Source organism: Gossypium raimondii, chromosome 2 (assembly GCF_025698545.1).
Source record: "Gossypium raimondii isolate GPD5lz chromosome 2, ASM2569854v1, whole genome shotgun sequence".
Taxonomy (NCBI): domain Eukaryota; kingdom Viridiplantae; phylum Streptophyta; class Magnoliopsida; order Malvales; family Malvaceae; genus Gossypium; species Gossypium raimondii.
The window spans coordinates 15,889,281-15,914,109 of NC_068566.1; the positions used below are offsets into that span (position 1 = coordinate 15,889,281).

The window sequence follows — 24,829 nt, forward strand, 5'->3', positions numbered from 1 at the left end:
GTAAGGTCTCTTCTCTCTTCAATTTCTTAATTAATCTTGTCCATTAAAAACTTAAATTTCTAGATCTGGAATTTAGGGGAATTTAAATGTTTTTGAATTCGGCCCCAATTTCGGCCACCATGGGTGGTGGTGCATGCGCATATATGTAGAATATAGGGCTGTTTTGTTTCTTGAATCTTGCCCAGTTAATTCCAGCCTTTATCTAAGTTCTCAAACCCTCTTAATAATATATTAAACCCATTTCAATTAGGGAAAAAAGGTTCTTGATCATTTGGGCATTCGAAACTCACAAATCAGGCAGCGTAAGTGGGGTTAAGTGTAAAATTAATTGTTGTTTCGACATAGTTGTAAAGTAAATGTTATCGATTGGTTAAATGAAAGAATTGAATAATTATTAGCTACTAATTTTCCAATATATTATGGAATTAGGTGCTGATCCAAACGCCTCGAATCAATCATAAAGTCAAAGAATGATCGTACGTACGGTTCGCATCAATACAAAGTAAGGAATTGAACTAGTTGAATATGTAAAATAATTATTAATTTGACAATTGGTTTGAACCCATAATTGGGTAATTGGGATATGGTTAAGTGGTAAATTGATTTAATTTATACTGAATTTTGGTTTAAGATTGTATAAAGGTTTATTAAGAAAAATTAGAAGATTCATTAGGGTATTGCGAGAAAGCAAAAAATAAGGTGTGGGTCCTAAACTTGTAAAATTTGTTTGATAATGATAATGTCATGTTATATTTGATAATTTAGCTTGTTGATTGGTTTAGCATAGTAGCCAAAATATTAGTTTTGTAAGTGGCTGAACCAGGTACGTTTCGGCCTTAAAAGATTGATTTGCTGGAAAAATTGCTAATTTGACTGTATGAATGTGTAATTGAGATTGTTATGCATAATTATATTATGTGATATGAGAATGTTTGATTGAATGGTATGAAATGTTGAGATATTAGTTTTATGCATTACTTAAATGCATGAAATATTTACTATGATATATATATGTGAGGTTGATATTGGTGCACAATGAAATTTGTAAAGTATGTGAATTGAACGATATTGATAGATACCATTTTAATGGTAAATAGAAATTTGGAACACTGCTTCCTTTCTCTAAAAGTATGTGATTATTGAGAAAATGTTGAGCATGCCAAATAAATGTAAAAAGTATTGAAATGTGATCATGTATGAATTTTTATGACATATTGCATGTGCATTGGGATGGGATTTTGTGGTTGATGGAGGAGTTCTATGAAGTACCTACGACATATTAAGTCTGCACATATTTGTAGTTAGTGCACTGTATTTGGAGTACCGAGGGGATTGGCGATTATATCACATAATTTATCTGGAAGTTTCACTGCATTATTGATTATTTATGGTTTTACCACATCGAACATTGCTCATATACGTTAGAGTTTGGCAGACGGGTTCTGGGGAACTCGTGGTGTGTAGCAGATGGTATGGGTAGGATCTCACATGTGTATTTTTCAGGACAATGTGCATTTAAAAATTATTATTGTTAATGTTTGATTGTGCTATTGGTACCTCTATGAAATTGCCTGTATGAATGCTTAATACTCATTTAGTCTCACACTAAGCTTGTTAAGCTCACCCCATTATCTTAACTTCTCAAGTAATGATCAAACTTCGAATCGAAATTGACATGAGGGCGTACAGCGGACTTCGGACTTTACTATTTGATATTCTTTTAATTTAATTATATTTGTTTGGTTATTTTATTATTATTATTTGGTTTTGGATTGTAAAGTTTCTTTAAACTGTGGTTTAGGACTGTTTGAGATTTTAGGGTTTTTCATGCATGCATGACACGCATATTTGGTATAGATACACGGTTTTTATAAATATGTTGAAATGGATTATGCATGATATATGGCTAAATTAATAATTTGACTAGTAATGGTACATTCCCGCTGCTAAAAAGTTAACAAAAAGATTTTTCAAAGGCAAAGCTGTTAGTAAGGTTTTACAAAAGCTCACCTAATTCGTTAATTTGACCTAAGCGTGGTTGGACTAAGAAAATAGACGTTTTCCAAAGCTAACAATGGAAACCGCGGTTTTATGAAAAGGAGTCCTTGAAAGTTTTTAACCATTGTTAGGGTAGGTTCGACACTAAGGTTTCCAATGTGGCCTTCCTGATTCGACCATAACGTCTAGGCCGAGTTTGGGAGGTTACATTACTCCAAATGTAATCACGATCTATATAAAAAATTATAGATAAAGAAAATATACTCGTAATATCATCAGGAATAGTGGCCTCTTCTCTGACTTGATCAGTATAAACTTGGGAAGGTGCACAAGTTTCAATTCTTACTGATATATCTCTACTTCATGCTCAACCAAATTATCAATCAGAAATTGTTGATCAATTACCATATTAATATTCTGAGTACAGGGAAGTGTCAAAAAAGACACAGTCGAGGGTAGAGGTTGTCAGTCGCAAAATTGACTTGGAAAAACTATGAAAACCACTTATTCATTATGTTGAAAAGAAAACATTTTTAATTTCACTTTCTAACGTTTACAAAACTAACAGACAGTGACACACTTATCATTCGGAAGCCAAAACGTTACTATCACTTCATCAGGATTGGCATGGTTAGACTCGATTGATGATATGCCACAAATTGATGTGGCGAATTAAGCTCTTCTGATATACTTAAGGAGATTTTTCTTAAACAAAATAGCCTCTTTAGCGTAGTCTTTTTGTTTTTTTTTTTATTTTTAGTTAATAAGTGAAAATTTCTCATTTTTTTTCCATTTTGTTACCTAATTTGGTCAATTGCGCCATTGGAAGGCCAAACGTTTGATTGAGTGGTGGAGGGACGTGTTGGAGGTAAAAAATGAGTGAGAGTGGCATCAAGGGAAAAGGTATTGTGATATCCACACCTTGGAATCACGATAACTTCAACAGTAGTATCGCGATACCCTCTTGGGGTATCATGATATCTACAGTTCAAAGAAAACCCCAAGGCTCGACGCTACCCGAGGTATCATAATATCCACTTCAGGTATCGCGACATTACCTTGGTCAAGGGGACAAACTTGGACGAAAAGGGTAATCTTTGTCCACCCAATCCACCAATCACCCAAAACCCGTGTAAGGGCATTTTTGGCAATGAAAAGTCATCAGAAGATACCTTAAAACTGGAAAAGTTGGATGAGGAGGAGACACACACACATTAACTTAGTTTTAGGTTTTTCTTAGTTTTTCTGCACTTTTTCTAAGGTTTTCATTTTCTTTTCTTCTTCCTTAGTTTATAGTTTATTTTTTTGCATTTATTTCTTTTCTTAATGTTCTTAGTGTTAGTTAAGTTAGTTATTACTATGGCTAAGATTTATTTACACTTTTAGTCATTGTACTTTGGTTTCAAGACACTTTAAGCTTTAGTTTAATGTATTTGATTTCTTTTACTTTAAATCTTTTAAAGTTTGCTCCTTTTATGTTTATTGCTTTAGATTTTCTTATTAAATGCTTTTAGTTTCATGTTATTTAAGTTTTCTTACATAAAAATCTCAACTTTCATATTTTCTTAAGTTTTACTTTCATAGTTGTTTTGTTTTCCATCTCCATCTCCATTTCTTTTAATTTTAGCATGAGTAGGTAAACCTCAAAAGGGGTGGGTTAATAGAGATGTGGGGAAACTGAAATATTTGGACAAAGGACTAAATCGTAATAAATTAGACTAAATCGAATAGACTTAAAAACTTAGGAAGTGACACCCTTAAGGGAATATCGAGGCAAGTCAGACCGGAAGGTAATCTTGTCGCGCACTCGTTCATTAATCAAGAACTAACTGGTGAGATCGGAACATAAATCGGAGTAATTTGTCTATGTTGGTAAAATTGAGATCGAAAGATAAAATGGAGCCACTTAGTAATTTACACAATTTAATTCCATTATTCGAGGATCAATGAACCACATCGAAATCAGCCAACCACCATTAGTTATTTACTGAATATTCTCTTAGTTTTATATTCTTTGCAATTTAGTCCTTAGAGTGGCATATTTAATTTTCTTGAAATCTTTTCTTGATATTAATTGCCGTACACTAGAATCGTATCAGTAACCGCTTAGACTCTATAGTGTATGTTAGCTATCACTTAATCACCATCCCCTTGAGTTCAATCCTTGGAATACTCTGATGTTTCATTGTAACATTATAAATATTACAACTGACCTGTACGTTTGCAATAAAATTGGTCTTGAAATTTTTTTTATAAATTTATTGTTTTATTGCATATGCACGATGCTGATTAGCCGATATTGCAAATCTATAAGAAAAACAATGTCAAATCAGGTCAGAAGCATCATTCCAAAAATATAGACTATTGTGGCTTGTATTTCTAGACACAATACGCGCTACATTCAATCCTAGAATTGACTAAATCATAGCTCTGGTACCACTAAATGTAACACCTCATACTCAATCCAGTCGCCGAATTCGAGCTACAGGATGTTACAACAGTAAACTCCAACATTCATATGCAATTTAGTCAATAACATACAATAAATTAATATATACAAGTTATGTCCATGTTAAACATGCATTACAATCCAAATCAAGCTTAAAAAAAACTGTTAAAATAGATTGGAACTAAATCAAAACCATTTTGAAACATTTACAAAATAATAGGTAAAAAGGTAAAATAAGGGTCACACGACCGTGTAACAGACTAAAGCCGTCTGGTGCAATATCACACAGTTGTGTCCCCAAATCATGTAACAGGCTGTTGTGGTGTAATCCATGGTCACACGGCCATGTCGCTAGGCTGTGTAAGGTCACTATGGTCATATGAACTAAAAACCAACCTAAACGGATTAAAGACACGGCTGTGTCATCCAACCATGTGTGGCACATGGTCATGTGGTAGCCCGAGTGCAACAACAATGACCTATTTGTGCAAGCTTTCACACCTATAATGTCATTTTTTGTTATTCAAACCAACACCAAAACCTACATATTTCAAAGCCAAAAAACCAATTCACCTAACCATTTAAACATACAACCAATATGCCATCATTGGCACCAACAATTCATCAATTCAAATCAACAACCAAATATGTTTTATCCATCTAAATTCACAATTTCAAGAATTCCAATTATAACATTTTCTTACCACAAACCAACACCAAAACATACATATTTCAAAGCCAAAAAACCAATTTACCTAATCATTTAAACATACAACGAATATGCCCTCATTGGTACCAACAATTCATCAATTCAAATCAACAACCAAATATGTTTTAACCATCTAAATTCACAATTTTAAGAATGCCAATTATAACATTTGCTTACCAGAAACCCAAGTTTATAACCAATTGTTGCCACCATCTAAAACATAAGAACAATGCCATCCAAAATACCAAACTTGGCATTTACCATATATCAAGAATCAAACCAAAACCATAAGCTTATATACAAGACTATTATACTAAAGTTCACACTATTTTACATAAGTCAATCCAACCTAAGTACATGCCACAAGTAACGAAAATGAAACATCAAAAGTCTACTGAAACGAGAGACAGTAGGTGTGTGCTTCTCGCTGATCCAATCAACACGTTTCGGATGTCCAAAATCTATAGAAAAGTAGTAACATGAGTAAGTATTTAAAATACTTAGTATGTTCATACAATATAAACAATTAGCTTACCTTAATTACTTACAAAAAAACATGATTAAATATGAAACAATCTCACCTATCATGGCATCCAAAACAACATGAGCCAAATGAGGTTTAAGCTAAATCCAGATAAATAGATATAGCTTCAAATGGTGAATTACCAAATTCAACCCAATATATAACATGAAATAATTTTCTAATCTATCACCTTGCTCACATGCACCATTCAATTTCATCATATACTCTTATTATAAGCATTCTTTAAATACATAAGGTTTTGAGCACAAACCATAAACATAATCACAATAGTTCACATATCCATCATAACAAACTTATAGTAACTATCCATGTCATAAACTTTCTTTTGCCAAAATCCAATGACATATCATCACATTTTCATTTCATAATTCTACTTGATGAAACTTTGTAAAAGAACTCTGTACACAGGTGAAAATAATAGTGTTTGGTTACCCATTTAGGTTAAACCTACACGAATAATGAATCATAGTGTCTGGTCAACCGTAAGGGTTGAACCTACACGAATAAGATAATAGTGCCTGGTCACCCATTAAGGTTAAACCTACATTAATCGGAGAATAGTGCCTGGTCACCTGCTAGGTTGAACCTGCACAACAAATAGCGTGGCTAGGGCTTAATAAACATGTATTCTCGAGTCTACAATACATGTTGGAGCTCAAAACCTATAAGAAATAATTTGCAACCTCGTATACGAGACTTTTACTAATTTCATTAGGATTTAACCACATATTATACCATTTCGCAACAATCCATTTCAATTTGATTCATTTCTGAATTTAGGTACTAATTCATAGCCACTTTAATATATCAATATGACATTAATGAATATACAAATGAAACTTAACAGCAAATTAAACATATTTATATTGTATGAACTTGATAAAATAGTAACGTTTTAGATACTAGGGCTATTTTGAGTTTTCCTTTTTCGCCTAAATCAACTTGAACTATATAATAGTTAAGATGTGAAATATCAATCTAATTTCATAATGACACTCAAAATTCATGCTTATAATATTTCAATTTCATTTTACATAATTTCCTTGAATTTTAAAATTTTTTAATTTAGTTCCTAAAATCGAAACAAGTATAACTTTCACAATTGAGCTTCATTTTCTTTCTAATTTCAATTATGTCCTTTTACGACCCTCAAAATCAAAATTTATATAAATTTAATGTTACTTTTGATATATTCACAATTTAGTCCCTAAATGCAAAATTAATAAAATTTACTTTATCAAATAACCCTTAAACATTTCATAGCTTCCAAGTCTACCATTTTCTATATAAAAAAAAGTCTAGATTTCATCAATGGAAAATTTTAAATTCTTTAACATTTTTGAAAACGGAGATACGGGTTAGCTGAACCTAGTTGCAACAATCTCAAAAACATAAAAGTTACGAAAAACCAACTTCGTTTAGCTTGCCATGAGAAGAGCCAAACGTCTAAGAATGTTTGAAGATTCTCCTTCACTTATTCATGGTGGTTTTTCGGTGGAAAAAAGAAGAAAATGAAAAGATGATACATTTGTTTTATGTTTTATGTTTTATTACATTATTAATTAATATTTTAACATAAATAAAAGTTAACATGTAAATGGCTAATTAATAAGAGTTAACTGACCATTACACTCAAATAGGGGTTAATTGTCACTTAAACCCTTGAAAAATCATTAATCATACATTTTAGCTAATAAAAATTAATAGCGATTAAATTTTACAATTTTTATGATTTTATCCATTTTCTTTAATTAACCATCCAAACACTAAAATTTTTAGACCAAACTTCGATTCACCTATGTAATAGCTCCGTAAATATTTAATAAAAATATTAACAGTTTTTTTACAGAAACGAGGTCTCCATACCTCACTTTCTAATCCACTTGACTTTCGGTATGCACCACTTGTACCTTGACTAATTGACCAATTAATAAAATCTATTAAATCAAGATTCACTATTATACTATGTTTAACTCATAAATATTAATTAAATATATCTATGAACTCTCTAATTGAAATTATGATCCTAAAATCATTATTTCCAACACCATTGAAAAACAAGTTGTTATAGTAGGTGGTCTAGATTTATAAGTGAACCACTCCATTGGCCCCAAATACGAATTTATAGCCATATCCTCTATAATTTGACAACCCTCAGTATAAGTTTTAGACATGAATGCCCCCACAGATGCTTCGTATAAACTAAACCTCAAATTTTCACCCAATCCATTATAGAAAATTTGCAATTCTAGCCAATATTAAAGACCGAGATAAGGGCACTTACGCAACATTAGCTTGAAACATACGCATGCCTCGCAGAGTACCTCCCCTTCAAGTTGTCGAAAGTTAGTAATGTCCATTCTCAGCTTCATCATCATGCTTGGTGGAAAATATTTCAGCAATAACCTATTAGCAAGCTTATCTCAACTAGATTTCGACTTTACAGCCTGTGACTCTAACCACATTAATGCACCATCACACAAGGAAAAGGAGAAAAGTCAAAAATGAATAGCGTTAGTTAGAAATCATTTAATATGCAGGTTCAGGTCTTCGTTCATCAATCACTCAAATTGTAGATTACTCTGGATTATCAAGATCATAGTCGATTTAATCTCAAATTTATTAGTGTTGATCAACGACCTATTCATGCTACCTTGCATATCATCCAAATTGGGCATGGGATAATCCCTTAGAAAATGGTTGTGGTTTTTCATATACTCTTCGAGATGTAGAATTTGCTCATTGAGTCGTGGAATTTTCTTTTCTGGTTCCTCAAAAAGTGGATTTTCCCAAAGTTGATGATCTGTGGTGGCTCTTCCCTCGTAAATGTTCTTCTTCTTTAATTGTGTAATGTCCTTTCAGGTTTAAGATCCAACAGAATTGGCTTATTACTACTTCGTGTCACACACTGCGAAGACAACACCACCAAGAATATAACTAAATTAAATAGAAAAAATTAACTAAAACTAAAAATATGCAATTGAAAATAAATAAAGAAAAATGTTATATCTATAATACTACTATCACACCCTCATTTGGCGAGCTGGTTCCATTTGGGAGACTACGCTGGTGAAGACTGTCTAAGTTGCTAGCTTAGACCCAATAAGGTTGGTAACTTCGTGGTGAAGTAGTTTGTAGAACTTTGCCAGCATTGCACAATTCCACTTTGCAGACTGGCGAGTTATTGGTCATGGCCAAAACCTTATTAGGTAGACCTTCTCGCTAATAAGTCAGCCACCCATGTTTTTGTGTCACTAGTAATGTAAGTGTAATGGATAATATTACACATTTAAGTCATCTAGCATCCTAGTGGAGGTAACGCGTCGATAATTAGGACACCTATAGAGCCTTGTAGGATTTGATTAATTAGTGGAAACGTATAAGAATGATTACTGATTAGAGTTAATCCTAAGTGATATTTGGATGTGATTTATCTATAAATAGGAGAGCCTAGTAGTGGAGAAAGACTTTTGTTTCATCTTCTCTGCTAGTCTTTATTGTCACCGATGAAAACCAGGAGAGTTCTTTGTCATTAAAGAAGGTGTTGTCCGTTAAGCTTAAAAAGATCTTTTTTCCTAGTTGCCTACTAGTAAACTCTTAAATCTTCATTTAAGTTTTACCAAATAGAAGAAAGTTTTTGTAAGAGTGGTTTAGTAAGATTTTCATTTGGATACTAGATAAGAAGGAAACTTCTATCTAGAAATTGTTTGCATGTCTACATATTCATGTTACTTCATAAAATTTTGTTTTTTTTTTTATGTATAAAGAAGTTGTTTTATTATTTTAGAAAAAGAAACAAGAGAAGGTCCCAGTACCAAATAAAATGAACGGGTAAAGTTGAGAAAGCTCAATAACACCCCTAGGATATCTAATGGTTCTATCCGCTAATTGAATACTCATCCTATTTTTTTTGGGTTTCCCAAGACCTAGTTGTTTAAATATTTTGTAGGGCAGACTAGCCCCTAAATCAGTCAAAGCATTATCAATATTCAAACTACCAATTAAATAAGGATAATAAAACTTCCTGGATCTTTCAATTTTTTGGGTAGTTTATTTTGCAATATGGCTGAGCAAACTGCATTTAGCTCCACTATCAACGAATCATCTAAATTCTTTTTGTTTGTCAAAAGCTCCTTTAAGAATTTGACATAGTTGGGCATCTACGAAAGAGCTTCAACAAACAGTAAGTTAATATGTAATTTTTTAAGAGTTTAAGGAATTTACAAAATTGTTCGTTCGTGTGGTCTCTTTTCGTCGTATTAGAATATGAAACTCGAGGTTTATATTCCTTAACAACTAGTTTTTCCTCTTTCTGGCTTACCTCAACCTTATCGTTATTTACCACAATTTCTTGCCTTGGTTCTGGTTCAAATTCAACTACCTTGTGGTCTTTTTGAGATTAACTTAGAAAGCTAACCTATTTGGTTCTTGAGCCCTTGAATTGATGCTTGTTGATTCTTTAATGCTACCTCAGTGTTTTGAAAGTGGATATCTGACACCGAGATAAACTTCATTCACATCTCATTGAGGTTCATTTTTTTCTCTTACTGGTAAGGTTGTTGTTGGAAGCCTAAAAGGGTTTGTACTCTTTGATTTCCTTGACCACCCCAAGAGAAATTGAGATGGTTCCTCCAACCTGCATTATAGTGGTTACTATGTGGGTTATTTTGAGGCCTAGAATTATTACCCATTTAACTGATTTGTTCATTCTCTATGCTAGGAGCGAAGGGTAAACATTTTGGATTGTTCATTCCACTTCCATTTGTATCGTATTGCATCACTGAATGTACCTGCATAGAAACATATAAACCATCAATTTTCTTATTTAATTGTTCTACCTGATTGGATAAAATGATGACTCCATCTAAGTTGAAAACATCGAGTACTTTCATCTGCTTTGTCCTCATGACTTGCCACTGATAATTATTCAGTGTCATCTCCTCAATAAATACATAAGCCGTTTCGGGTGTTTTATTGTTAAGTATTCCTCCGGCTGCTGCATCAATTAATTGCCTCGTTGAAAGGTTCAAACCATTGTAGAAGGTTTGAACTTGTAGCCATAGAGGTAACCCATGGTGAGGGCACCGTCTCAATAAGTCCTTATACCTCTCTCATGCATCATATAACATTTCTAAATCGATCTGCACGAAGGAAGAGATATCATTCCTCAACTTGGCTGTCTTAGCCGGTGGAAAGTACCTTAGAAGGAACTTGTAACATCCCAAATTTAGCTCCATAAAATTTAGAAAAATATCAAAAATAGAGAATTGACACAATGGTTAGTCATTAAATGTGAAAGCTTGAAAGTTAGTTAGAGGTCCCAAGTTCAAGTCTCAACTGTTACAAAATAAATTAATCTTTTTGAAAATTCCCTTGTTTTTTTTATGTGTTGGCATCCAAGCTTAGTAAACCTAGGTATAAATACATGATTTTATCAAAATAATTAGCATTTTAACCCATTTTATTCTACCTTAGTCGTCCCTAATCCCCTCTCTCTCTCTTCACCTTTATTTTTTTTCTTTTCCCTTTTTCCTCCATTGTTCTCATTGCCTACACCTCCCATTTTACCATCTTCTTCTTCTTCTTTTTGCATCAAGATTGTGCACAATCTCTTCTATTATATTGCTAAAATTTCTCCTCAATTAAATCATCCTCAAATCTTAAATTTTGAACTCCAAGATCAATCCCAAACATCGCCTAGAAAGTGCCATTGTTGTTTCTCTTGACTAGCTTGTGTAAGGTCTCTTCTCTCTTCAATTTCTTAATTAATCTTGTCCATTAAAAACCTAAATTTCAAGATATGAAATTTAGGGGTTTTTAAATTTTTTTAAATGTATTTTTCCATATTTTAATGAGGTCTCAAACCATTTTAAAATTTAACCTCAAATTCAGCCACCATGGGTGGTGGTGTGTGCGTATATGTGTAGCATAGGAGGCTGTTTTGTTTATTGAATCTTGCCCAATTAATTCCAACCTTAATTTGAGTTCTTGAACCCTCCTAACCAGTTATTATACCATTGTCAATTAGGGAAAAACGTTCTTGGTCATTTGGGCATTCGAAACTCACAAATTGGGAGGCATAAGTGCAGTTCAGCGTAAAATTAATTATTGTTTCGACATAGTTGTAGGGTAAATGTTATGGATTGATTAAATGAAGGAACTTAATAATTATTAGCTACTGATTTTCCAGTATATTATGTAATTAGGTGCTGACCCAAATGCCTCGAATCAACCGTAAAGCTGAAGAACGATCCTACGTACTGTTCGCATCTACAAGGTAAGAAATTGAACTAGTTGAATTCGTAAAATAGTTATTAATTTGAAAATTGGTTTGAACCCATAATTGGGTAATTGGGAGTTGGTTAAGTGGTAAATTTATTTAATTTATACTGAATTTTGATTTAGGATCGTATAAAGGTTTACTAAGGAAAATTGGAAGATTCACTAGCGTGCTGCGAGAAAGCGAAAAATAAAGTGTGGGTCCTAAACTTGTAAAATTTGTTTAATAATGATAAATTTAATGTTATATTTGATAAATTGGCTTGCTGATTGGTTTGGCATAGTAGCCAAAATATTAGTTTTGCGAGTGGCCGAACCAGGTACGTTTCAAGCCTTAAAAGACTAATGTGTTGACAAAATTGCTGGTTTGACTATATGAATATGTAATTGAGATTGTTATGCATAATTATATTATGTGTCATGAGAATGTTTGATAGAATGGTATGAAATGTTGAGATATTAGGTTTGTGCATGATTTAAATGCATTAAATGTTTACTATGATATATATACGTGAGGTTGCTATTGCTACACAATGAAATTTGTTAAGTATGTGAATTAAACGATATTGATAGATTCCATCTTATTGGTAATTTGAAAATTGGAACACTGCTTCCTTTCTCTGAAAGTATGTGATTATTGAGAACATGTTGAACATGTCGAATAAATGTGAAAAGTATTGAAATGTGATTACGTGTGAATTTGTATGACATATTGCATGTGCATTAGGATGAGACTTTGTGGTTGACAGAGGAGTTCCGTGAAGTATCGGTGGCATACTAAGTCCGCATATATTTGTAGTTAGTGCACTGCATTGGAGTACCAAGGGGATTGGCGATTATATCGCATTATTTATTTGGCAGTTTTACTGCATTATTGATTGTTTTACCACATCGAGCATTGTTGCCGTACGTTGGAGTTCAGCAGACGGGTTCTGGGGAACTTGTGGTGTGTAGCGGATGGTATGGGTACGATCTAGCATGTGCATTTTTCACGATCATGTGCATTTAAAATTATTATTGATAGTGTTTGATTGTGCTATTGGTACCACTATGAAATTGCTTGTATGAATGCTTAATACTTGTTTAGTATCATGCTGAGCTTGTTAAGCTCACCCCATTATCTCAACTTCTTAGGTAATGATAGAACTTAAGATTAGAATTGGCATGCAAACGTACGGCGGACTTCGGACTTTACTTTGTCATATTATTTTAATTTAATTATATTTTTTGGTTATTTTATTATTATTCAGTTTTGGATTGTAAAGTTTCTTTAAACTGTGGTTTGGGACTGTTTGAGATTTTGGGGTTTTTCATGCATGCATGGCACACATATTTGGTATAGATACGTGGTTTTTATAAATAGGTTAAAATGGTCTATGCATGATATATGGCTAAATTAATAATTTTACTAGTAATGGTACATATCCACTGCTAAGAAGATAACAAAATGATTTTTTAAGGGCAACGCAGTCAGTAAGGTTTTACAAAAGCTTACCTAATTCGCTAATTTGACCTAAACATGCTTAGACTAAGTAAATGGATGTTTTCCAAAGCTAGCAATAGAAACCACGGTTTTATAAAAAGGAGTACTTGAAGGTTTTTAACTATCGTTAGGGTAGGTTCGACACTAAGGTGTCCAATGTGACCTTCCCAATTCGATCATAATGTCTAGGCCAGGTTTGGGAGGTTACAAAACTTCTCGGTCATTTGAACCTATGTGTTAATGGAACCTCGTGGTAAAGAGTCCAACCATTGTTTAGCTTTGTTCTTCAATGAGAAAGGAAATAACCGTAAGCGAATGGCATCGTCAGTGATGCCATTAAACTTGAAAGTATCGCAGATATCTAGAAAATTGGCTAAATGACTATTTGAATCTTCGTCTTGCAAACCATCGAACTGAACAAATTTTTGTATCATCTGAATGGTATTCGGCTTTAGTTCGAAATTATTTGCAGCAATGGTGGGTCGCATAATACTCTATTCATCCCTAATCAAAGTGGGCTTGGCATAATCATACGTAGTACGAGGAACAGGATCTGGATTTGCAGGATTTGCAACAACTACAGGAGATAGCTGATTATTCTGATTATCACCCATCTCTTTAGTAATAATAATGTCTTCTTGTTCGTCTACTATATTCTATCGACTTTGCCCTACTTCTCTATGATTTCTACGAGCAGTACTTTCAATTTCATTGTCAAATAGTAATGGTCCCGATAGGTTTTTTTCTTGTCATAAACTAAAAGAACCTACTTGAAGCAAATAAAAGAAAATAAATTAGAATATAAAAATTAAACTAAAAATAAAAATAAAATGCAATAAAAATAAATGGTTAAATTAATAAAAATCAAGTGTTCCTAATATTTTAGTCCCCCGCAACAGCACCAAAAACTTGATGGTCACTAAACTAACTATAAATACGACAAAGGCAAGCGCACCTATCGAGCAATAGTATAAGTATGGTGAGTAGAGAATATCATATCCATGAGGACTAAAAGTACTAGTAATTACCTTCTTCTTATTATTTAGCCGACAAATTAGAGTGATTGTGTTTTAATCTACAATTTACTAAACTAATTTAACTAAGAACGCAACAGAGAATTAAATAGGAAAATAATCGAAGATAACCAATGAGATAGGCAATACCCGAGAAAGAATCCACCTAGATTCACCTATTATTATAAATCTAAATTAAACGATTTATTCACTTGATACTTGATCCGTAGAAATCCCTAAATTATGATAATATCTCTTTCAAGAGTAAGAACAACTGACTCTAGGTTGATTAATTGAAATCTCTTTCTAATAAAACCCATATCGTCGCATTAACTTGATTTATAGATTCCCCTATTAGATTTGACTCTAATCTAGTAGATTTATTTCATCCTATTTCTAGGATTGCATGCAACTCCACTCAATTATACTAGATCTACTCTTAAACAGGGCTTTTTGCTCCACTGAATTAAGCACATTAAGCATGAATTAATATCCCAAATATATTAAAACAAGAAATAAACATACATAATTTAGAACAAGAATTAAGGATTTATCGTGTAAAAAAGAAATTAAATAATAGGATCTATCATAGGTTTCATCTCCCCTAGGTATCTAGGGGATTAGTTCATAATCCTGAACGAAAATATCTTAAAGTTAGAAAAACAACAAGACATAAAGAAACTCAATAAAACTTCAAAAAGAAATTAAAAGAAGATCTTCAATCTTGATGGAGATCCGCTTCTGAGTTGGCTTCGATGGTGTTTTTCGAGTGTTTTCTTCGATCTTCTTCGATTGCCCCCATTATGTTTTCTTCTAATGGGTATTTATAGACTTTAGAATGCTCAGAAACCCTAAAAATTAAGTTTTTCTATGTATTTGGAAAGTAGGGTGTGAAATCGACACGGGCTGGTACATGGGCGTGTGTCTAGCCCGTGTGGAAATGCCCAGGCCGTGTGGATCCTAAAGACAGCTCTTTTTATCTGATTTTGGCTCAATTTTGGCTCCTTTCGCTCCCAAAACTCCTAAGTATAGAAACATGAATTTAAAGGATTAGGAGCATCAAATTCACTAGTTTGCATAATTAATCATGCAAAAACGCATTAAGAATGGGATTAAAATATGTTAGTTTTATAGCTTATCAATAATTTATTGATTTGCCAACTAGATGTTTATAATACCTTCTTACAAGGCAACTTGAAGAATAAGATTTCATAACCTAGACTCTTAGTTTTGTGAATCTTTATTAGCTTTGATGTCCCAAGATTTTGATATAACAACATTTAAGATAAATTTTATATGTATTATATTTCCAAATTCATTTGGTGAAGATGTGATTGAAAATTTTATCAAACATTTTCAAAACATTATCAAAGACTTGCAATATGCTTAAAATATATTTTTTAAATGAGTTTTAATTTATCCCAATATTTTTTAAGTTAATACCAAATTTTTCTAAGATGTTAAAATTTTTTAAAAGGACTTTGGTATGTAAGTCTTGAGAAAGACAACTATATGTCTCGAGACATGAAAACTTCGAAGCAAAAATCTACTTCAAAAGTTGCATGACTAGAATTTATGTGAACTGCTTGAATTGATTAGCTTGTTTAAATTTTTATCTTTTATGCATAAAAAGAAAAAAATACTAAAGCATTAGTACAATAAAATTTAAATTAAATAAAAGTAAATAATGAGAACAACCAATGACCAATTACTACTCTAGCATCTAAATATGAAAGAAAAACAGTATGAACACTTGACTTCTAATCAAGCCATATCAAAAAACATTTTATATTGAGAAATAAAACTAGTAAAAATTCAAATTTCATGGATACAAAGCTACATCATTTAGCGCTCACCCGCTATAATGGAGCATGCGAATTTGTGCATTGGATCTAACACCAACAATCTTATTCTTAATAGAAATATATGAAATCTCATAAATTGTTAAATCCTTTAGATTATATGTAGGAAAAATAAGTTGATTTGAACTTGAGAAATTGAGTCATCGCGAACTCGAACAATTGAGTCACTAATGACCAAGAAAACATGAGTCCTTATAGACTTGAAAAAGCCTCCCTCAAGGGAGGAGCTATGGACAAAGCCCCAAGAAAATTATTATTTTGAGTAGCATTCCAATGTTGAAAAAAAGAGGGCAATTGCCAAATGAGAAGACTTTGTAGATAAGAAAAAAAATGATGCTGTGATTTTAGTAGGGAAAAAGATGGGAAAGGAGGTTGGCGAAAGCCCCCAATCGACAAATGACCATTAGCGACCAAAGAAGAAGCCCCAAACTGCCTTAAGGGGAGGAGAATGTCATATAAAAACAATGGAGAATAGAGAAAGAAAACAACGAAAGAGAGGGAAAAGGCTACCATCAAAAGGCTAGGGTTGCAGTTGCTACCCCGCATGCTTAGGGTTTGGAATGTTTCACTACTTGACCTTGACGAAAAGGGATTAATTTTTTTTGTTCAATCTCATTCTTTTTTTTATTGAAGACCAATTTATTTTTTAATAATAATATAATAATAAATAGTGAAAATATCTTTTTAATTTGAAAAATAATTATTTTTCATTCAAATCATTATTATGTCCTATAAAAGTTACAATTTCACTGAATGATAAAAATATTTAAAATGTTAGTATTTAGTATGTTTATAGTGCATGTTTTAACTCCATAAAAAAATTAAAAGGAAATAATTTGATACACAACTTGTGGAGTTTTTAGGCTAACTGTTTTACTATATAATTTAAAACACCTAGGAGATGTTCAAAGTTCTTCATGGTATTGTGATATACCATAGTTAATGCTACCCTTAGATGGCATGTAATACATAGTCATGGTAAGATTTCAATAGAATGTAATTCCTAAGATTTGTGATTTCCATGAAAGTAACATTACAACGTTTGGTAAATTGGAATATGAACTAGAATCTTGAGAAAGTTATATCAATGTGTTTGGTTCACTAAGCACTTTACAACGAATGTGATGGTAAATTTCAAAATTGCCCCCACTAAATAGAGGTGCTCATGGGTCAAGCTTATGCAAGGTATTTAGAACACTTTTCTAGCCCGGGCCTGACCCGAAAACTAGGCTTACTTTTTTGCCCAAGCCCAACCTGATTTAAGAAAAGTAAACCCAGGTCCAACCATTTTTTACTTTTTAAGTTTACTTTTTATTTAAAATTAATTTTTTTAAAATATAATACAAAATGCACTAAAAATGCTAAAATAAAAGTTTTCTAACACATTACAAATACATTAAAAAGCAGGGTAAACTACCAAAATAGTCATTGTTGTTTGCCTCAGGTTACATTTTAGTCACTTATGTTTGAAATGTTACATTTTAGTCACTTATGTTATCGTGTTGTAACATTTTAGTCACTGAGTCATTAATTATCGTTAACGATGTGACCATAAGCTGATGTGGCACATTAAATCATCATTTCAAACACAAATTTTTGGTTAAATTATACAATTGGTCCCTATATGTTTTCGTTTTGAACAATTAATTTTTTTCTTTTACATTCTTTTAACTTTACTTTTTTTTTCTTATTTTCCACTCTTTTTGTCACAAAGTCTAAACAAAAAGATTAAATTATTAGTAAGAAAAAGATTGTTGAGATAAATATGAGGGTGAATAGTTTTTTTCTTAAAAAAAATAAAGGAAAGATGATGATGAGTGTAGTGCCAGAGAAAAATCTTGAGAAGCAAATAGGGAAACAAATGAGATGCATGGATGGTTTCCTTCAGATCTTTGATCATCACCAGCTTCTTTTTAGCAAATGCCTTTACTCCGCTAAGCGCCTCCCTCCCGAGGAAACGCTGGTTGGTTTTATTTTATGATCTCTGTCTTTCATTTTTTTTTACGTTGGTTTGTATTGTTTTATCGACTTTTTTTTAATGTGTTTTAGGCGAGTGAAAAGAAAACGGAGCAAGTGAAGACAATTAAGACACTAACAATATCGAGAGAAACAGCCACAAGGTCGAGTAGTAGTGCCACCGAAATGTTAGAAGCAATCTACGATTACATTGGAGCTTCGATCTTAGACATCATAACTTTCCACGCCTATTGGTAATCAGAGCAAGTCGCCTCTCCCCCTTCTGTTTTTGAGTACAAAGAAGGCAACACGAGGTCGCCATGGAAATTCTTCAAGGAAGCTCCAAGGCTCTCTTTGGACAATAGAGCCATCGTTGATGCCAAAGGAAGCCTTAAGCCTCGAGAGATTCGTATGAATGCCTCCATATTATCTGCGAACCAATGCGAAGATGAGGTGGACAATAATGATAAACAATGACGGTCACCAAGCATAATTGCAAGGCTCATGGGACTGGAACTGTTACCGGATTCGAATCCTGAACTGAACGGAAAAAATATAGGGAGCAATTGTATAATTTAACTTAAAATTTTCATTTGAAATGATAATTTAAGGTGTCACGTCAACTTACCGTTACGCCGTAAACAACAATTAACGACTCAGTGAATAAAATGTTACAACATGATAACATAAATGACTAAAACGTAACATTTCAAAACTAAGTGACTAAAATGTAACCTGAGGCAGGCAAAAGTGACTATTTTGATAGTTTACCCTAAAAAGTATTTATATTAAAAAACACAAATAAATATAATACATATTTTATTGTATTAAATATGATTTTTAAAATTTTATATTTCTGGGTTATTTAGTTCGGTAAGTTTTTTTTAGGTCTTGGGCAATGAGTTTAATTGTTATTGAATTAGTGATTTAATATAAATAAAAATAAAAATATATAATTATTATTGAACATTTATAATTAATATAATATTTGTTTATAAGATAATATTCAGGCTAGGCTAAGGCAGAAAAATCTTGCCCAAGGCTCGACCCATATAGAAAAACAGGCCTTAAATTTTACCCACAAGCCTATTTTTCGAACCTCGTATTTTGTTCAAACCCTCCCATTTTTCAAGTAGACCTTCGGGTTTAGGCAGGTGACCCAACCCATGAGTAAGTTTACCATCAAATAAAATACAAATTTAATTATTTTAATATTTTTCATTGATATTTATTATTTACAAAAGTTACCTTATTATTAACAAACAAGTAATTTAATATATTTATTTTAAATAAAAATAATTTATTTATTTATCTTATTAATATAGTACTAAATTGAAAATAAAATTTAAATATTTCATATGTATTGAATTAGAATATAATTTAAAATTTCAATTAAATAGTATTTAAAATAAATTAAATTTTTTATTATTTTGTGACAAACAAGTATTGCATAATAAAATAAATAAATAAATAATTTTGTCTCAAAAATTTTAACTTTTCAGCTAAATGAGAAAAATTACTTTCGCAACAATATTAAAAGGAATGCTTAAAATATAATTTGATTTTTCTAATGTGGTACCAATATTATTTTTGTTCAATATGATATCTATATTTGACAAAAGTTATATATTTTAGTACATAAGTAATTGTGTTAAGTTTTTAGTGTTTAGTTTGAGTTTTAATATTGATTTAATGAAAATTCATAATTAAACTAATAATATTAGCAATTAATTTTCATCAAATAAACTCTAAAACTCAAATTAAATCAAATTCATTAGATTGTATTTGACAATTAAAAACAAAATTAAACAAATTTACACTTCACACTAATTTTTTCTATTAATATAATCATGACAAATTCAAACCTAATAATATTAACAATTAACTTTCATGAAATCAACTCAAAACTTGAATTAAATACTAGAAAATTAACACCGTTATCTTTGAGTACCAAAATATCTAACTTTTATGAAATACAGATACCATATTAAAAAATACCATATTAACAAATATTAAATTTAAATACCAAATTATGAATTAAACAAAAAGAAATCATATTTTCTTGGTTGAAAAACTAAGTCTGGAATAAAATTACATTAATAGTTTTAACGCATAATATGCAATCACCCTCCCACCAATTAATTCAAAAAGTAATTGCCTTTTATTATACCTAGAAAATGATTGTATGAAACACTATATTATGGCTGTCAAATTGGTTAATGCTATATCAATAATTTTATCTTAAATTTCGGAATTTTAATTTAAAAAAATACTAATGTATCATTAAATTATTAAAAAAATATAGATGACGGTAATATCTTGTTTGATACCATCTTTCCCCTTCCTCTGGTCAGAAGCGAGGCGGATAGCTTAAGCTGCTCGCCTCATGCATATTTGAAACCACTGCGGAAGGGAGAAAGTTATTGTTACTTAATTTGAAACAAACATGAATTTTTTAAATCTAATAAAAGAAAACGTCATACTTAAAATGTATTTTATATCTGCTCTTTGCAAACCGAAAACCAAAGAGAGAGAAGCTGAGAAGAAACGACCTTGAGTTGATAAACAGAACAAAATCCTTTTCCTAAACCTCTACGCCTCCGTTACCACCTCCTTTCTTCCTGCCAAAACCCTTTTTTAACTTCCATATTTACTCTTTCCATATATAAAAAGAAAATCTTTTTTTTTTTTTTGTGCATTAAAGGCCCACCCTCCCCCACTCTGGTTTTTATTCTTCCCATTGACTCCTACTCTTCTCTCTCTTGGGTGCTTTTCATCTCTCTTTATAACTCCCAACTCATCCTCAAAAGATTTTTCTCAGCAAGCAAAAAGAAAGTGAGAAAACAGAGCTTTAGAGAGTAGAGAGAGCAGGGGTTTCTTTGTTTCTTTTCAAGCCCTCCTCCACTATCCTTTTCCTTGTTTTCTTTTCGGGTCCTCTCTTCTTTTTCCCCATATCCTTGTTTTTTCTCGGGATTGTCCAAACATGGGTTCTTCTAAACTCCATCAGAATGATGCAAACTGTGTTTGGGTTGATGGGCCTGTCATTGTAGGTGCAGGGCCATCGGGTCTAGCAACGTCAGCTTGCCTTACTCAGCAGGGCGTCCCTTCTCTTATTCTTGAGAAAAGCGACTGCTTAGCTTCTCTATGGCAACTTCGAACCTATGATCGTCTCAAACTCCATCTCCCCAAACAGTTTTGTGAATTGCCACTCCTTGGTTTCCCTCACAATTTCCCCAAGTACCCAACCAAGCACCAGTTCATCTCTTACTTGGAATCCTACGCTGGACACTTCTCAATCCAACCTAGGTTCAACCAAGCGGTGCAAAGCGCAGATTACGATCACATTTTGGGGTTCTGGAGGGTTAAAACTCAAGACTCTGAATACATTTCAAGGTGGCTTATTACAGCTACTGGTGAAAATGCTGAGCCTGTAATACCAGACATTCCTGGGATTAACAAGTTCAACGGTCCTGTAGTTCATACCAGTTCGTATAAGTCGGGTTCTGAGTTTAAAAACCAAAGGGTTTTGGTCATTGGATGCGGCAACTCTGGCATGGAGGTCAGCTTAGACCTTTGCCGGTACAATGCAATCCCTCATATGGTTGTTAGAAACACGGTAACTTCATCTAATTCTATATCGGACTAACTTAACTTTAATGTAAATAATAGTTAAAAACGTATATATATTGTTTATATGTTTGATTTTTTTCGGTTTTGCAGGTGCATGTATTGCCAAGGGAGATGTTTGGTTTCTCGACATTTGGAATAGCCATGGCGCTTATCAAATGGTTCCCATTATGGCTAGTTGATAAGTTCCTGTTGCTGGTAGCTAACTTCATCTTAGGCAACACTGACCAAGTAGGTCTCCGGCGACCAAAAACTGGTCCAATTGAGCTCAAGAATGTCACTGGAAAGACACCGGTGCTCGATGTTGGTGCACTATCACAGATAAAATCTGGGGAAATTAAGGTAAATAGACCCATGTTCGATCAATCACATCTTGTTCCAACATATATATGTTTAGTTGGTTTAGTTGATTTTGGTAGGTATTTCAGGTGATGGAAGGTGTGAAAGAGATAACAGGAAATGGAGCTAAGTTTATGGATGGACAAGAAAAGGAGATTGATTCTATAATCTTGGCAACTGGGTACAAAAGTAATGTGCCTACTTGGCTCAAGGTAATAACAATGAGTTGTTGCATTTTGTTTAGTTTTTAGTTCTATCTTATTGTGTATCACACATCACTTTCTGCCTTGGACAAATGTATTTAGCCCACAAGCCAACAAATCTCTTCTTTTCTCCCTGCAGGGAAGAAAAAAGGAAGCCTCTTTTCTCCATGAAAGAAAACATATTTTATGTGTTCAAACTTCAAATGTGTTAAATATTTGTTTATTAGGGTTTGCCGGAAATTAAATTCTCTGTGATGTGTAACTGTCATCAAATATAGTGTTGTTTTTTAGGATTCATTAGCCTAAACCAAGAAGAAAATGGGTTTTTGTTACCATATTTTGACAGATTTTTCACCGTTTCTTTTGGCACCAAACATTGATTAAAAGAGTTGATTTTATTAGTGGCAGTAAATTTTTTCCTGTTTTGGAAATATAGGGATGTGATTTTTTCAACAAAGACGGCATGCCAAAAACGCCGTTTCCTAACGGATGGAAAGCAGAGAAGGGATTATACACAGTTGGGTTTACAAGAAGAGGGCTCCTAGGAACGGCTTCTGACGCCGTTAAAATTGCTAGGGACATTGCTCGACAATGGAGGCCAAACGACAGTTGTAGTAATTCTCATGTTATCCTGCTCAAAGAAACATGATTCTAAAACAAAATAATAATAAATACAAAAATACTTCTAAGTTCGATTTTACCGGAGGTTAGGCTTTTCGTTTTCTTTCTAGAATATTGTAAGTGCACCAATTTTGTTACAAAGGAGTTTTGCATCCATTTACCTCTTATGACGAGGTAAGTTTAACTTTGTACAAAATAATTTCATGAATAGAATCTACTTTCAAAATTTATTCAACAAATTTGTTTTGAAATTGTGTTAGATTTGTGATTTTGGTACCCATAATGGTATGGGGTAGATAGAACAAAAGAAAGATTTGCATTCCATTTTGGAAAATTGGTCATAAAACATTTTCTAATCAAACTTCATAAAGAAATCTTTCAGATTGGAGGCCAAAATTATATGAAATGAACTGACAGCGTGTTTGGTTAACATGAATAGTGAATCCATTCACACATATTCTTTATTTTATAACATGCTATTAGTAAAATACCCGATTTTTTTTCTAAAACCAAGTATAAATGTTTTAATCCTTCTTCCTTAACCACTCGACCACCTAGTTATTATTATTTTGTGTCAAGAAATATATAAAACCGATCCCCACTGTAGAAGAAAAGAAATTAAAAAATCACAAGTAAAGGGATTCAATCTTGCACCTTCTAATATCTATGAAAATTCATTCATTTGAGGATCAAAGATCAAATTTTTTCGTCAATGTTTTAGACACAATGAGAAGATCTGCAAGAAGTTTTTTTAAAATATATTTTCTCTTGATTAACTTTAATTCTAATTCATGATTGACTATGATTGATTTGATTAACTTGTTATACTTCTATCTTTTTAGGATAGTGAAAGATTTTATCTCACCATTGATTTTGATTCTTTATCTAGGATTTATTGAGTAAAATTTTGCTTGGTAAAAAGCCTCGATGTTTTTAACATATGACTGTAATTATTATTTTATTTGTTCTAAATATGATCAAAATTTTGAGTTAGATTATTAAATATTGATGGGTTCATAAGGTTCATTAATGAACCTTCGTAGTATATTATTTTCAAATGATTGTCTAATGTTGTATAATATTTGAAAAAAAGTCGTATAGTAATCATGGTAGTGTGCCATTGTAACTCACTGACTTAGGTCACACGACCAAGCCATATGTCCATGTGCCAAGCAGTGTGCCCTTCAAAATAACCCTACACGCCTGTGTTCCAGGCCGTGTAACTGCCTGACTTGTAACCCTTTGAAAGCTACAGGGGACACACGATCGTGTCACCTGGCCGTGTGTCACACACAGCTGAGACACACGCCCATGTCTTTACCCGTGTGGACGAAAATAGACCATTTTACAAACCATTTTTCTCACCCAACGTGTCATGAACCTACAACCAAAATTTCACATAAGTACAAGCCATAACAAGGCACCGAATTCAAGCATAATCAAGCTATAAACTTAAGGTATACAAACATACAACCAATATGCCCATGGGGCACCTCAAACTTAACATTTAATCTTGTATAAATACAATCTCAATTTGACTAAAATGTTCAACTAAACTTGAACTAATCTTAGATCAATAACCAACCATTGAGTCCAGCTACTAAACATACTAATTGGTACCAAAATTTCCATTCAACAATTAGCACTAAAACATAAATATATTTCATATAAAACAATGTACCAATTCATCACATTTCCAACACATCACAAGACATTTATAGCTTCCATTTTAGACTACCATCTCAT

The 24,829-nt window shown here is 32.5% G+C and overlaps 1 protein-coding gene and 1 non-coding gene across 3 annotated transcripts; both read left to right on the forward strand.

Annotated features, from left to right (window-relative positions):
- Window positions 1–10,767: 10,767 nt before the first annotated feature.
- On the forward strand, window positions 10,768–10,874 carry LOC128039334 (small nucleolar RNA R71). The gene has a single exon (XR_008193838.1). It is a non-coding gene; the product is annotated as a small nucleolar RNA R71 (small nucleolar RNA).
- A 10,136-nt stretch (window positions 10,875–21,010) lies between these two features.
- On the forward strand, window positions 21,011–23,262 carry LOC105784621 (probable indole-3-pyruvate monooxygenase YUCCA4). 2 transcript variants are annotated; one of them, XM_012610518.2, is made up of 4 exons: window positions 21,011–21,909; window positions 22,014–22,262; window positions 22,340–22,471; window positions 22,899–23,262. In XM_012610518.2, the coding sequence occupies exons 1-4, from the start codon at window positions 21,277–21,279 to the stop codon at window positions 23,109–23,111; spliced, it is 1,227 nt and encodes a 408-aa protein (XP_012465972.1). In that variant the 5' UTR covers window positions 21,011–21,276; the 3' UTR covers window positions 23,112–23,262. The 2 variants fall into 2 exon arrangements, with proteins under 2 accessions (XP_012465972.1, XP_012465973.1); XM_012610519.2 differs by having other exon boundaries at window positions 22,349–22,471; window positions 22,899–23,261.
- The last annotated feature ends 1,567 nt before the right edge of the window (window positions 23,263–24,829 follow it).

Coding starts and splice junctions, on each gene's coding strand:
- LOC105784621 (XM_012610518.2), top strand. CDS start 21,277: ATGGGTTCTTCTAAACTCCATCAGAATGATGCAAACTGTGTTTGGGTT. Junction 22,263..22,339: donor TAAAATCTGGGGAAATTAAG/GTAAATAGACCC, acceptor TGATTTTGGTAG/GTATTTCAGGTGATGGAAGG. Junction 22,472..22,898: donor ATGTGCCTACTTGGCTCAAG/GTAATAACAATG, acceptor TTGGAAATATAG/GGATGTGATTTTTTCAACAA.